The 16,125-nt window shown below is 43.7% G+C and overlaps 1 protein-coding gene across 1 annotated transcript; it reads right to left on the bottom strand.

Moving 5' to 3' along the window:
• Positions 1–5,507: 5,507 nt before the first annotated feature.
• On the bottom strand, positions 5,508–15,505 carry Zscan12 (zinc finger and SCAN domain containing 12). Its single transcript, XM_041645731.1, has 4 exons — positions 15,377–15,505; positions 13,784–14,190; positions 9,318–9,462; positions 5,508–7,567 (listed from the first exon to the last, which is right to left on the bottom strand). Exons 2-4 carry the CDS (start codon positions 14,183–14,185, stop codon positions 6,660–6,662), a joined length of 1,455 nt encoding a protein of 484 aa, XP_041501665.1. The 5' UTR covers positions 14,186–14,190; positions 15,377–15,505; the 3' UTR covers positions 5,508–6,659.
• Between the last annotated feature and the right edge of the window lie 620 nt (positions 15,506–16,125).

Here is a 16,125-nt window from a genome sequence, read left to right as displayed (position 1 = left end):
GTTTGACAAACCCTAATGTAAGTGGTTTGCATTTCAATAATAAATAAATAATATTTAAAAATAGTAAATTTTAATGTTTAGTTTTAATTAATAAGTTAACATTTAACAATATTTAAATCTAAAAATAAACAATAAATAATAATAAACCACATTTTTATTGTGTGAGCTTTTAAATGTAAAAATACATGGTGTGGTTTCTAAACTTTCTGAATGTGTATTACGTACGATCATGCAGAAAATCAACACAATGTGAGTGTGTGTTGGAGGGGGGCATATCTTTGAGGAACTGGGTTGTGTGATTATGGACACTGCTTTCTGTAATCTGGAGACCAACGATGTTTCAGTTCAAAAGCGGCATGGTTCCAGACTAAAAGAACAACGTTCAGTTTGCATCCAAGGACTAAGGAAGCCAATGTCCTGCACAAGGTTTTGGCAGGAATGCTATCACTTTTCTAGGGAGAGTCAGCTTTTTGTTCTCTCAGGCCTTTAACTGATTGGATGAGAGCTGGGGCGGGGTAGGGGCGGGCAGTGTACTTACTGAATTACTCATTCAAACGTTAATCTCCAAAACTACCTTCACAAGCACACACAGAATGACGTCTGACCAAAATCTGTGGTCCAGAGGACACAGATTAACCCTCCTGATGCTGCAGTTGAGGATTTGGCATCATGTTGGCTGTCACACTTTCTGTGTGTATTTCCTATCCCAGACTGACTTCAGCTTCTCTTTGTAGCCAAGGATGATCTTAAACTCCAGATCCTCTTGTCTCCACTTCCTAGGTGTGGGGAGCACAGGTGTGTATATCACAGTCACACCTGACTTCTCCCACCTTTCCTCTCTGTCGTTCTTTCCCTTGGTAGTGGAGCAAGGGAGGTAGTTTGTAGCCTCCCTCCTCTGCTTCTCAATCAGAAGAGGAGCACTGTGAGGTTGAGATAAGGTAAATGAATGTTCTACAGCATCCACAATACACAGGTTCTAGAAGAGTGCCTGTTTAATTCACAAAATTGACTGCTTCTACATTTTCTTTTTTTTTAAATATTTATTTATTTATTATGTATACAATATTCTGTCTGTATGTATGTCTGCAGGCCAGAAGAGGGCACCAGACCTCATTCCAGATGGTTGTGAGCCACCATGTGGTTGCTGGGAATTGAACTCAGGACCTTTGGAAGAGCAGGCAATGCTCTTAACCACTGAGCCATCTCTCCAGCCCCCTTCTACATTTTCAATATAAAATGCGCAGGTGCTTACTGCTTAAGACCAAAGTGTTTCTATCCTGTTTTCAGAAATGAAGATTCTCTATTCCCAAATTGTATCTTTAAAACCTCCGTGGCCTGACTATGTTGGAACAGGTTAGAAGGAATCAAAGATGGGCGCGAGTATGAGAAGAACTAAGTCCTCTTCCCTCTTGTCCACCCAACAGGGAACTGACTGCATGTATTATAGCTGCCTGGCAACTAGCATTGCCTGCATGTGCCACACAGATTAAGACTTCACACAGATGACCTAAACCCTGTAACCTACCCTGATCATAAGTGGATATTCTGAGCAACAAAACCACTTCCCACTCAGCTCACTGCCTACCTGGAGGCTTTCATGAGATGGATGCTTTGCTCTATGGAGGACTGGGGCTATCTACATCATTTAAGGTATAATCCCAAATTTATGAAAACTCATCTGCGGCACGACGAGCTTCTTAGCTATAGAGCAGCACGCATTCATACACTCTTTTGGTACCACCCTGCATGTGATGGTTGGTCTTGGATGTTGACTGTACTCAGAGATGCCGCTAACACCAAGGCTGTCTTCATCCTTGTCATCACTGCCACAGCCATCACCGCCTCCTGAGGAATGAGTACATACACACATAAAATAAAAATGAAAATAGGAAGACGCCTGGACCTTTGAAAGGCATCTCTGTGTGTGTATGAGGGTGTTTCCAGATCTGAGTAACTATATTACTTTTGTTGCTGTGATAAAATACCATGACCAAAGGCAACTTAAGGAAGAATTTTTTTTTAATCGAAAAGTTTTTTTTTCATACAATGTATTCTGATTATGTTCCCCTCCCCTTCCAGCTCCTTCTTACCTCCTCTCCCATCCAGACCACACTTAGTCTCCTTAAAAAAAAACAAGCATCTAGCCAGTGGTGGTGGTGTACAAATTTAGTCCCAGCATTCTGGAGGCAGATCTCCATGAGTTCAAGGCCAGTCTGTAGACAGAAGTTTCTGTCCTGCCCAGCCCTGCAGCTGTTCAGTCCCAAAGAAACACACAGAGGCTTGTATTAATTATAAACTGTTTGGCCTATCAGCTCAGACTTATTATTAACTAGTTTTTATAACTTAACTCATAATTCTTATCTATGTTTAGGACATGGCTTGGTACCTTTTCTCAGTAAGGCATTCTCATCTTGCTTCCTCTGAATTTTGGTTGACAACTCTGTCTCTGCCTTTCCTCTTCCCAGAATTCTCCTAGTCTGGTTGTCCCACCAATACTTCATGCCTGGGTATTGGCCAACCAGTGTTTTATTAAACCAATACAAGTGACAAATCTTTACAGTGTACAAGAGCATTATCCCACAGCACCAACCTGGTTTACAGAGCAAGTTCCAGGACAGCCAGGACTATACAGAGAAATCCTGTCTTGAAAAATAAAACAAAAACAAGCATCTAAGAAATAATAATAAAATAAGATAAATAAAAAACAAATTAGAATATAACCAAACAAGATAAAGAGCGAAAGAAAAAGCATAAGAAATACATAGAGATGCAGAAGACACATATGTTCACACACTCAGGAATCCCATAAAAACTCAAAATTGGAAGCACATGATATATATATATATATATATATGTATATATATATATACATACATACATACATACACACCAACAAGGTAAAAAAGACAAACAAAACAAAACCAAAAAATGTCCCTGACCGTTGACTTTGTTCCATGTTGGTCATCTACTGCTGAACACAGGGCCTACCCTTAAGAGTAGTGTGTTTCCCTACTGAAACCCTCTTGGAGAAAACTAACTTTTTATTTGCAAATGGTTTTCAATCGGAGCTAGCTTCTGGGTTAGGGATGGAGATGTGTCCAGTTCTCCTTTCAACTCTAGGAACCCATTTGGTGCATATCTATGCAGCCCCTGTGCAGGCTGCCATAGTCTCTGAGTTCATATGTGCATAGCCCTGTTGTCCACAAGGTCTTGTTTCCTTGGTGTCCTCCATCCCCTCTGGCTCGAACTCTCTGACTGCTCTTCCAGGGAATTCCCTGAACCCCGAGGGGAGGGGGGATAGTGATATTTCATTTGTATTTTAATAAATAAAGCTTGCTTGAAGATCAGAGAGTAAAACAGTCACCCTGGTCAACCTTACAGACCAGGCAGTGGTGACACACACCTTTAATCCCAGCAGCCACACTAGTTTGGCATAAAAACCAGGTAGGTGGTACTGGTGCATGTCTTTAATCCCAGCACTAGAGAGGTATATAAGATGGGAGGAGACAGCTCTTGGTCAGTCTCATTTTGAGAATTCCTGGAGGCAGGATCTCCATTTTGTACTGAGGTAGAGATGAGTTAATGGCTGGCTGTTTTGCTTTTCTGACCTTCAGGCTGAAACCCAGTATCTGTCTCTGGGTTTTTATTAATTGTGCTACAATAAAAATTCACAAATATGAACTGTTTATACAATACATACAGAAACAGTATAAATCTACAAAACTGTACAAGGATGCCTTACCAATCATTCTGAAGTACATTTGGAAGAGATATGGAAAACTAGTAAGATAAGTTTCTGGAGGGGTTGCAGTATGAGAACTTTCAATTAGGGATGGAAGCTGGAAAGAGATTCAAGTAAAAGTCAGCAAGTGGTTATTCCCAGGGTAGAGACACTTGTCACTCTAGGATTTGTGGCCTCTAGAATTGGCAGAGCACCTTCTGACCTCTAAGAGGAAAAACTGGAGCAAATGAAAATGTTCTTTTCAGTGCCAGAAAACAAGTCCACGATTAAACAAGCCGCTCAACAACTGCTGCTTCCCAGGCCCATTTTATGGAATATACTTTCTATCTTCCTGCTGCGAGACAGAACCTGTTGTCCAGACTAGTCCTACACTACTGAGTTCAAAGATCCTCATGCCTCAGCCTCCTGAGTGCTGGGGTGACAGTTCTGCCACCAGCTCCCTTCCCAGCCAGGGCTACAGTATAAGAGTCCTCGTTAACAACAGACGTGCTGAGTCAATGCCATTTGAGCTATCTCTCTAAATAGGATTTGTACTGAGAAGACAGTCAGATATCCCCTGTCTCTTGATAGGAAGGCAGAGTCTGAATTACGATTTTAGGATGAAAGCTGATCCTTAAATAAGGGCTCACTTTTGAGGTAGACGGTCTTCTGCAAATCTTCCCTGTCCTGATTACCACTGGGGCTGACGTTTATGGGACACTGGCCAAATTGCACAAGACTTACTATGGAGAGACAATGATACCAGAATACTGAGGTGTTCGGGCGAGGGTCTGGGCTTTCCTACTTAGGCTAAAAGGAGCTGAAACTGTCTGTAAAAAATTATGCAGGGTCCTGAAGACCACTGCAATGCAAGTTTGTCCAACTAAAATAAGCACCATGTGTAAGAACTTAAAAGTATATGATCTGGAACACAGCTGCTTGTGTTCAAACCTGATCAGACCGTACACTGCGTGACTTTGAGCAAATGGAATCCAAACTCAGCCTGTGTTTACGATTGTGTCTTTGCACGGCTGCAGAGACTCGGCTCCGCCCAAACACTCGTGCATCGTTTCACCAGGAAATGTCTCAAAGTGAATTCATTATAAAACAAGAAGCCAGACAACCTGAGCAGCTGCTTCTCCTTGACTGTTCTTCCACCTTGAACCCACTTTGTTCTTCCATTCCTCCTGGCTTCCTGCTGTGCATTTCCAAATCTACATTAAGATGCAGAGGGAATCAGGTTCACAGCTCAGAGCCATAATCCTAGCACTTAGAAGGCTGAGGTAGGAGGGCTATCAAAAACTGAGACCACCCTGGGCTACATAACTACAAAAAGATGTCCTGGGGCATCACACAGCACTCTTGGCTCACTGTGTCACACTGACCTACGGGCGCACCCCACCACACACTTCCCATCTGTCAGGGCCTCCATTTGACCCTTAGTCTCTGGGTTGCCAATCTGGCTCTATCTAGCCACATTCCACTCTATTTTGAGTCTGATCTCCTTCAAAGCTTTGGGGATTGAACCCAGGGCCTCATTCAGTGCACACAGGCATTTTAAATACATGATGCAGATGTCCAACCACGTCGGAGTTTCACAGGCATAATAGACAGGCTGAGAAGCTAGTCCCAAGAACTAGGTTTCCATGTGTAGGAGTGTTTTGCCCGCATGTATGCAAATGCACCACCTGTGTGCCTTGTGCTCCACAGAGGTCAGAAGAGGGCACCAGCTAACCTGAAACTGGAGTTATGGGTGGTTTTGAGCCACCCTGTGGATGATCCGGATCTTCTGCAAGAGCAACAATTGATCATAACTGCTGAGCTACCTTTCCAGCCCCTAGCATCCTCTTTTCTTCTTGAGGTCTTGTGTAGTTCAGTCTGGCCTTGAATTTCCTAAGAAACCAAAGACAGCACAGAACTCCTAATCCTGTCTCAGCATCACAGTGCTGAGATAGACAAGCATCATTCCTAAAGTGAACCTGTACTTAGAGCTATTTCAGAGATGAAGAGAAGAGTGTTCTGTGTCAAAGCACTGCCAAGTGTTGGCTAGCATTCCTAGCACTGGAACTCTCCTACTCTGTCCCCAAGCTACTTCCAACTAATACCCATCGGTTAAGCTCTTAAAATCAGCTCTCCAATAGGATGGCTAGTCCCATCACCGATGCTTCTGAACCACCCAAATTCTTGCTTCTGCTCACCTCTGTGTTACCCACATGTGTTTCTTCCTTCTGTCTACCAAGTCAATCCATCATACCCTTATTTTCAACAAAATCTTTCAGGAACTCTTCCCTGACCTAGTGTACAATAAGCTGTTCTTCAGAATTTACGATACTTACTTTCTCCTATTTTAATTCTAAAACACACTGAGCATCAATCCACTGTCCTTCTTTTTAACTACCTATGGCAGATTTTCTCATCCCAGGCTGGGCTCTAAGAAATCTGGTGATAAGACTTCTTTCTTTCATGGCCCCATACAATGAGCAGTACACAGTGGATGCCATCAACTATTTATGGTCTCCTTACAGTACCAAGGGCTGAAGTGCGGTCACAAAGCACTACAGTCTTTCTCATCGTCCTGCACGCTGGGAGATGGCTGCCCTGCAGTCACCACACAGAAAGAGTTCCTGCTCCTTTGTGAGCATCTGATGAGCAGGAGCTGAGCTCAGCCTGGACAATTCCCCACATGTGTTACCCTCAGAGGGGCCACTTCTACTATGAATTCTCTGGGCTTACTAAGGTCTGACCTCTGTCTGAAGGTCTGGACACACTCAACACTTGTGGGGCCTCTCCCACTGTGGATTCCCTGATATTGAATGAAGCTGGTGCTTCCCGGGAAGGCAGTCTCACACTCAGCACACTTGTGGAGCCTCCCATGGTGGATTCCCAGATGTTTCGTGAGGACTGCCCTTCGAATAAAGGCCTTCCCACGCTCTGCACATTAATAGGGTCTCTCTCCAGCATGAATTTGCTCACGTTCTGTAAGACTTGATTTCTGAGCAAAGCCTTTCCCACAGACATCGCGTGTGTAGGGCTTCTCCCTGGTGCGGCTTCTCTGCCGCCGAGAAGGACCCCTTTGGGCAAGGGCTTTCTCCTTGTGGTGCGTTTCCTGATGGCTAACAAGAGAGGAGTTATACACAAAAGCTCGGCCACATTCGTTGCACTCATAGGGTTTTGCGCCAGTGTGAACTCCTTGGTGCTGAGTGAGGGTGGACCGGCGATTGAAACTTTTGCTACACTTTAGACACTGGTAAGGTTTGTTCCTTTTGTGGCTCTTGAGATGGTGAAAGAGGCCTGCTTTCTGGCAAAAGGCTTTGCCACACTCATTGCAGTGGTAGTGCTTTTCTCCCGAGTGAAGCCTCTGATGTTGGTTAAGGACTGACCACTGGCCAAAGGCCCGGCCACATTCATTACACTTGTACGGTTTCTCTCCGGTGTGCACCACCTTGTGTCGAATAAGCACAGTCTTCCACCGGAAGGTTTTCCCGCATACTTCACACCTGTAGGGCTTGTCTCCAGTGTGGACGCTTTTGTGTTCGAGGAGGCGTGAGTGCTGACTATACGTTTTCCCACAGTCCTCACATCCATACAATTTCCGTCCTGGAGAGACGTTCTGGTCTTTAACATGGTCTGAGTTCTCAGGCAAGTCTGTCCCATTTTCATTAGGCGGAGGCCGGTTGTCCTCACTAGAAGCGCTAGAAGGTTCCTCTCCAGGGTCACGGGTTTCCTGACACTGAAGTGCATCCTTTGTTAATCTGCTGGAGGTATTCTGTTCGGCTTCCATTCCTTCACAAAGGTCTTGCTTTAGAGTTATATTCCTGGACTCATTTCCAGTCTCAACACCTGAAACTGCAAAAAGGAGCCTGCGTGTTACCCACTCTCCAGGGACAGTAAACAGTAGCTCATGAAGCCAGCAACAGAAAATTATTCAAATGAAAGACATATAAGACCTCAGAGTTTCTACTACAAACTATAAAACTGTGTTAGGATATAAGATGATCCAAGTGAAAAAGCACTCCACAAACAAATAAGGAGATAATAAACAACTCAAGAGAAAACTAGGCAAAGGGAAACTACAGTTTCTAAAACAGGAGACACACAGCCCTTACCACAGCGAGAGAAACTGCTCCAGAATCAGGCAAAGATGAGTTACACAGCACAGATAAACTTTTTTTTTTTTTTTTTTTTTTTTTTTTTTTTTTTTTTTTTTTTTATTGATTTATTATGTATACAATATTCTGTCTGTGTGTATGCGTGAAGGCCAGAAGAGGGCACCAGACCTCATCACAGATGGTTGTGAGCCACCATGTGGTTGCTGGGAATTGAACTCAGGACCTTTGGAAGAGCAGGCAATGCTCTTAACCTCTGAGCCATCTCTCCAGCCCCCACAGATAAACTTTTTAAAAACCTTTTATTATTTTATGTGAGTGTGCACACGCCACGGCACGTGTGTGGAGGTCAAAGGTCAACTTTTGGAAGTTAGTTCTCACCTCCTGGAGTCTGGGGATAAATTCAGGGGTTCAGCTTTGCATAGCAAGGGCTTTGGAGCCACCGCATCAGCCCGAGGTGTAATTTTCAGTCACCGAGTTCATCGAGTTTGGCAGTGCACTATACTCACAGAATGGGCACATACTGCTGCTGTGAGTTCATCCAGAGTGTCAGGAAGAGCAATGTCACATCTGCTTTTAAACCTCTGACACGGAGTACTACAGAGGAGTCTAAGCTATGTTATCTATTACAGAACTATTTGTAATAACAAAACACCAAAGACAAATTCGCACCTGGTTAATCTGCTTCATGGTTTGTCTGCGTTTTAATACTAAGCAGCTGTTAAGAAATAAAAAACACAAGAGACTACCATCGTAATGTAAAGGAGAAGAAAATGTTTAATATAAAAAGTCTCTACAAGGGCACAGAAGAAACCAAAAACAGTGACAATTTACTTCAGCTGGGGGAGGAAACTAGATGAATTAACGGCACAAACATTTTTTCATTGAGTAACTTTTATAAATCTTTCTTTTAAAACCATAAAAACCAGAGGAAACAAGGATGAAGAAAAATCCCCATCGATTCGCCTTCTGGCACGTTCTCCTTACTGCTCCTTCACTCACAGATAAATACCTCTTTTTCTCTCAGACTACTTGATAGCTGCAGACAGCATGGAGCAAAACTCAGTTACTAAAAGGGCTGAGGATACAGTCCAAGTGGAAGACAAAAATGCTGTTTAATAGGTCAAAGTCTACAAATAGCAGAGGTCAGAATAAAGGATTACAACAATCAGAAGAATGAAATTAAGTAAAGCTAAATAAAATAAAGCCAAAATTTAGAAAAGTACCAATTTTAAGAAGAAAGGGGGCTGTGGATATGCCTTTGAGAGCTGCAGTGCCTGTCGGGCATGCATGAGGTCTTGGGTTTAAAGGAAGATGGGGGATGGGAAGGAAAAGTAAAGTGACAAGACATGACATCTGGAAATCTACACATGAGCACCAGATTTCTGGACAGGCCCTCCTGATTTTACTGAGAAGAATGGCGGGAAGTACAAACAAGCCCTCAGGCCCCATCTTAGCTCTGCTTTCCCTTCTGCGCCTTTCTCCTTTACCTTGCTCCTCTGGGGCTTCCCATTCTGCAGGTTCACACTTCAGCCTGGCTTTCACAAGCTGATGGGATGCACTGGGTTCTGGCTCTGCTTCTAAAGTCTTCGTCTCCTGCAAAAACACTTTCTGTTCTTCAGTTTGCACTGAGGCCTGTGAGAGAAGAGAGATGTACTCTAAAAACAGCAAACAAGAGTACAGTGTTCATAGCGTTGGCACCTGGCCTGCTCAAGCCTGAAAGGACTACTTTTCCACAGCCAGCAGCCTGCCTCAATCCCCCTCATTTTTTAAGATCATTTTAAAATGTCACCCTCTCCAGGGAAACTTCCTTTTCCCATTTCAGCTACATTTTGTTAATTTTCTACATTTTGTTAATTGTCTAATGCTCAAGAAATAGAGCCAGGAAAGAGGTGAAAAGAGATAAAAAGGAAGGCAGAAAGGAAGAAAGGATTTAGGTGGAAGCAGCTGGAGAAGAGGCTCGGTAGTTGAGAACATTTGCTGCTCTTCAGAGGATCGGGATTTGGGGGTCCCGGTATCCACGTCACGTGACTTCCAACTGTCTGTCCTTCTAGTTAATCAGTACAACTTCCCAAAATGATTCCCACCTACCATCACTGTAGGGTACACTGAGTGCTTATGTCAGAAAATGATTCCCACTTACCATCACTGTAGGACACACTGAGTGCTTACTTCAGAAAATGATTCCCACCTACCATCACTGTAGGACACACTGAGTGCTTACTTCAGAAAATGATTCCCACCTACCATCACTGTAGGACACAATGAGTGCTTATGTCAGAAAATGATTCCCACCTACCATCACTGTAGGGTACACTGAGTGCTTACTTAAGAAAATGATTCCCACCTACCATCACTGTAGGGTACACTGAGTGCTTACTTCAGAAAATGATTCCCACCTACCATCACTGTAGGGTACACTGAGTGTTTATGTCAGAAAATGATTCCTACCTACCATCACTGTAGGGTACACTGAGTGCTTATTTCAGAAATTTTTGTATTTACAATTCAGAGTGCTTATTTTAAAATTTAGTTTATATTTCTTTTCTGCTCAAGCTAGGAAGTGACTTTCCATCTACCAAAATCTAAATTCTTTATAATGGTCTGCAAGGCTCTACAGGATATAATTTCTTAATTCTTTCATCTTCTCCAATAATTCACCTCCACTCTAGCATACTAGCAACACCTAAGGCCTATGCAACGGGCATTCCTCTGCTGACCGCTCTGTGGCCTATCTATTGAATGGTACAGCCCTCAATTCCTTCATTATTCTTTTCCTCTATTGTTTCCAGTAGATTTATCAACACCTGACACCTCTTCCATCTGTGGACTTTTTCCCTCCATCTCTTCTCAGGAGACTAGAATCTGCATATGAACAGTAACTTGCATATGACATTCACTGCTGCATCCAAGGGTCTTTGATGGCACGTGACAGAAAACTGGTATTTCGTTACTGCAGAATGGCCACCTACAGTCTTCAATTCTGCCAGAAGTGTCTTCATCACAGTTCTCTTACACGCAAGCTTTAAGCCCTGAGTGCAGAGCCTACAACAGATTCCTCAGTAAGGACACCTCCATTGACACAGACCCTCCCATGTCAGAATGTAGCCCAGTCTGCCTTTGATTGCCTTACCTTCCTGCCTCTTCTACCTGACTACTGAGATTAATTTCCCTTCCGTGTGTGTGTGTGTGTGTGTGTGTGTGTGTGTGTGTGTGTGTGTCAGACACCTCAGGTGTTGATCATAAGGTGTTATTCACTTTTTTTTAAAGATAGTGTCTCTCTCACTGACTGACAACTCACCTAGAGGACTACCCTGGCTTGTCAATGAGTGCTCTACTTAGTGTGGAGGCCCGAAAATGTGAGTCTATTTCCACACTAACCAAAGGTCAGAGTAGGAACTTACCACTAGTTCCTTCAAGGTTATTGTGTTTCCACCTCAAACAAAGGGCCCACCTAGAAGTAGCTCAGAGAGTTCTGCTCTCTCAAGGTTGTTGTCAACAGGTGTGGCTAATAGCCAGCTCTTGTACTTCAGGAATAGAGAAGATTTCTACCTCAAACAAAAGTCTAAGGATAGGACCAAGGGTCCAGTTCCCTTGAGATAACTTAGGATTCCACCCAGGGAATGATTTGCCTACAGAATGGTATGGTCTAGGGTGAGTGTGACTTGTTTTGTTCTAACAACAGAATTATGATTGTAGCCCGCAACCTTCAATTGGCCTCTTCATTTCCTTGCGTCGTGTTAATGTAGTTTTTTGTCTTCCTCCTACCTTTTGGGGCCAGGGGTATTTAAAGCACTGGTAATTAAATGCAGGTGAATTTCAGAACTCAGTAGAACTCCCTCCCGATACTATTCCATATGTTTCTTGGTTTATTATTTTCATTCGTGTCTTCATATTCTTTACTGTATTTCTAAATAAATAATGCCTCTACCCTGGCAAGAGGTATTTTTGTCTAGGCTGGTCCCTGACAGGTCTGTCACCGGCCTGAAATGCAAGTAGGATAGGCTGACTGGTCAACGAGCCCTAGGGAAGGAACTGCCTTTCTCTGCCTTCTAGCACTGGACTGAAGATGTGGGCCACCATGCCCAGCAGTTTCTATGTAGATTCTGGGGATCATACGCCTACTTTTGTGCTTACTACGCAAACACTATACTGACTGACCTGGCCTATAGGCATAAGGCACAATGTCTGGCCTCGAGCCTTCTTTATAGATCCTAACTGTAATCATTTCCACTCAATTCTTACCCAAGTTACACTTGCACTTTGTAGCTCTGATTTCATGACCCTGTTTCACACTTTTTGCCACAAGCTCCTTTTCTCTCTTCAATCTCTTTTATATCCGAATGCCAGGTTACATTTCAGTTATTTCACAAGATTATGCTCTTCATACTGAGATTTCTTAAGTTCAGCTTTTCTGACACACTCTCAATACGGTCATTATTGCTGTCTGAGGCTGGTTTGTATGCTTTAAAATGTGTAGAATCATATCTGCCCTCCAAGGTTACAACAGCCAAAATTTTTCTAAAAAATTGCCACATGTCCTCTTTGGCTAGAAATTACCACTGGTTGAAAACCAGTCTTGTCATAGTTGAGACAAAAATAAGAAAGGCAATATGCCTCTTTTACATAATTTTTATAGCTCACTTAGACGATGGAGAAAAGATACGGAGCCTTTGTACTAGAAGAAAATTTAAGCCAAGACGCTGATGGTCAATGTCATGAACTCTGTATCTCAACTTTTCTACACAAATTTCACCTTTCCCATAGAGATGGGCTTTCTATACTGCAAACGTGTCCTGCCCGCGTGGCCCCCACATCTAACTTTTCATTCTCCACAAGCGTGTCCTGCCCACCCTGCCCCCTGCCCCCATCTAACTTTCCACGCTCTTTCCATATGTCATTCATTCAGGATAGCGATTTTGATTTTTTTTCCCATGTTTTAACTGTTTAATGCAGAATCAGGACAGTGGCTATATATGACATTTCCTGGGGGGATGTGAGCCAGCTTCCATTCGCTCCAGATAAAGATAACAGACCAAATAAAGATCCCATCTAAGCCTCACTTGGCCAATCAATGAGTTCTTTGAGCTTGCTTACAGTCCAAGGAAGGGGTTTCTTACCGAGACCAGGGTGACAAGTCCCACCCTAGCCCTGGTGAGGAGTTCATCCCATTGACAGCACTGGAGTCCTGCTTTCCACTAATAGCTTGGTGGGTGCGTGGGGGGCAGGGATTCACAGCTGGTATCCTCCCCAGTGTTTCTGCTAGGGAATATTAACAGCTCCATCACCATGTACACAGCTAGCACAGTCCTGGGGATGAAGCACAGGACCTTGTGCATACTAAGCATGTCCTCTAACACTGAGTTACACACCCAGTCTTCATATTTGTGAGACAGGGTCTTGCTATATAGCCCAAATTGGTCTCGAACTCTCAATCCACCTGCTTTCATCCCCTTCTGGGTGCTAGTTGACAACAGCATGTGCTCCTGCCCAGCTCAAAACCTTATTTCTTAGTTCACTTGTTTTACATTACATAACACCCTTTACAAAAGGCTGCTCTCTAACTTAGTCCCACCATCTCTCTAATGCCCCCTCCTTCTATCACCTTCTGGTAGCTTCTCTCTGTAGTATAAATCTTGTGTTTGAACCAAGAAGCATATTCACCAGATAGGATTTTGTAGCTTAGCAAGAAGTGTCCACTCCCTCTGATGTTAAGGTATAAATAAGCTAAGACCAGACAGGAGTGGGGGTGCACACCTGTGAGGAGGAGAGGTGTGAAGAGCACAAGCTCAAGGCTGGAGCATACAAATTCGACCCCCAATTCCCATGAAGCTACAGTCCCTTTTGGATCCAGCTGAGTGTCCGTGTGCTTTGTGAAATCACGGTATATAATTCACTATGGCCTACAAATCCACAATTAATTTTAGGAAACAGAAACCACATTTTTTGTTCCTACCCGGTATCCTAGTTCATCAAGCTCTCTCTCTAAATCCTCCAGCACAGTCACCACCTCCTCCGCACTCTCGGGGTTCTGCTCCTGCACCCAGGCCTGCAGCTCCTCCGGCAGGATGGTCAGGAACTGCTCCAGCACCAGCAGCTCCAGGATCTGCTCCTTGGTGTGAGTATCAGGTCTCAGCCACTGACGGCAAAGTTCCCGGAGTCGGTCCAAAGCCTCGCGGGGTCCAGATGTTTCCTGGTAGCTAAACTGTCTGAAGAACTTTCGGAAGACTTCTCTGTTATAAGTGTTCTTTTGCAGGCTCCAATCCTGTCTGGCGGTATACTTACACTCTTCCTCCATCTTTATTTCCAAACCTCCATCCTGGTTCTTACAGATCTCGGTATCACCAGTAGAAGCCATTATAGCTATAAAAAAGATTTACCAGGATTTCAATAACTCCCTTGTAAAGGACCTAAGGAACAAGCCATCATTATTAACACAAACTACCATAAACAAATATTGCATATTTTAAGAGTTTTAAATGTGATAGTTGAAAGCCTGCCCTCCAGTTAATTTACTGTATTCAACGGAAGCGGAAGTACATGTACTTTCATAAAAATAAACAAAAGTGAAAAAGATGCCAAGTTGTTTTAGGACTTCGGGAAGTAAGGCTTAATAAGAAACATATCTCTGTAGGACCCAGGGCAGCTTGGTACACACCGACCAAGACTGGCCCTGTCGACCAACAGGAGGGTAGGCTTGAGCCTCAGTTTACCTGGTTCCAAGAAAGACTACAAATTGAGAGACTACCCATGCTCCACCCAGATACAGACAATCCTAAGGAAATACCTAATGTTCCAACAACCATTGAAGATAGGATCACCTGCCAGCACACACCCACCGCTTTTCACCGGTACACCCCCTAGACAAATGTCAGCCCAAACAGGGGTCCTGAATTTTAAAAATCCCTCTGCTATTATATAAAAACTGCACCCTAACTGTACTCAGGGCTCTCCGATTGCGCCAATACGTTGGGCACACGGAGAGTCCGAGTCCGCGAACTTGTGTAAGAATAAAGGGTCTTTGTTTTTGCATACGGGACTCGGTCTCTTTGTTGGTGTCTGGGGGACTCCGCGGATCTGGGTATAACAATCTCCACTTACTACTGAAGTAAAACACAAAGATCTGAAATAGGACTTTTAGAATAAGTAGACAGCGTTGGGGAAGGGCAAGTGCTGCCTACATCAGCGAGGTTCAATACCAGTACCACAAAAATAACTGAACGAGTGGAGAGCAGACAATTAGGGTACCCACGACTCGCTGCTTTTGAAACTGTTCAGTATACCTGATGCCTAGTGGGATAAAATCATATACACAGAATAGTCACAAATTGGCTTTTGCCGGGATATGATCATTCATAAAGGTTAAAGGTTGGAGGATACTCTGCCTTCCTTCTGCCCCTCCAGTTCTGTGATTGTAGATCTAAGTTCCGCTGCGTTCCTGGGTCCCAGACGTACGCATAGGCGGCCACACCGTGCCAGGAAGGCCTTCCCCCACACCTCGTCATCCAACCCGAGCCCTCCCACCAGCCGGGAGCAGCAGCTCGCTCACCTAGGAGCTCCTGAGTAAAGACGGGGAACCCAGACCGCGCTGGAACCGGAAGCCCTCGAAGACTGCCAGGGAGGACAGAACGCCGGAGCAGACGCGATGGCGCGCGCACGCCCAGAGCCACTCTACCGAGTCCTGCTGTTCTACTCTGTGGTTTGTCCCCCCGCGCCTGCGCGGGAAGGCTGGGCTTGTCTACCCAAAAGGGAAGTGGAGAAGTCCGGTTTGTTTCAGTGTCTCTGAGATTAACGGTGCTTCAAAGAGTTGTTTTCCCGACCCGTCCCGATGCAACTATGCTTCCCCGCGTGGATGGGCTCCTCAAATCCAGTTTATGGGGTTTTGATCACCTTTTCAATGATTAATCATTAAAAAAATGATGGTTTTTTTTAGTATACTGGTAATATGATCATAAATTTGAAAAGCCACGATAGTCAATTGGAAAAATATACTAAAAGGATATCTTAGTAAGTTAGGATATAAACAACACTAAAATCAGCTTTCATATATATGATGGTGAATGAAAAGGCCACAGCTACACAAACAGCAATAAAAAAAAATACTTAAGACCAAGAAATGTACCACATTTGCTTGGAAGAAACTTTAAAACACACCTTAAAAGACCAAATATGAACTTAAATAGCAATATGCTTTCCTTAGATAGAAAAACTCAACAAAGTAGTCAACGCCTCTTAAATATGATATCCCAAAAAACAAATATTTTTCTAGAATTAAAGACTATTTTAAAATTAAAATAA

Source organism: Microtus oregoni, unplaced genomic scaffold (genome assembly GCF_018167655.1).
Source record: "Microtus oregoni isolate MIOR12 unplaced genomic scaffold, Mior012 000115F_ref0000277, whole genome shotgun sequence".
NCBI lineage: Eukaryota > Metazoa > Chordata > Mammalia > Rodentia > Cricetidae > Microtus > Microtus oregoni.
The sequence above is the reverse complement of the archived record's forward strand: the minus strand, read 5'-3'. Positions and strand labels throughout refer to the sequence as shown.

What these genes read in the sequence shown, in the direction of transcription:
- Zscan12 (XM_041645731.1), bottom strand. Translation starts at nt 14,185, where the DNA reads ATGGCTTCTACTGGTGATACCGAGATCTGTAAGAACCAGGATGGAGGT. An exon ending in TTGATGAACTAGGATACCGG is followed by an intron (nt 9,463 to 13,783) that starts GTAGGAACAAAA and finishes CTTCTCTCACAG; the next exon opens with GCCTCAGTGCAAACTGAAGA. An exon ending in GGAAGCCCCAGAGGAGCAAG is followed by an intron (nt 7,568 to 9,317) that starts GTAAAGGAGAAA and finishes TCCTTTTTGCAG; the next exon opens with TTTCAGGTGTTGAGACTGGA.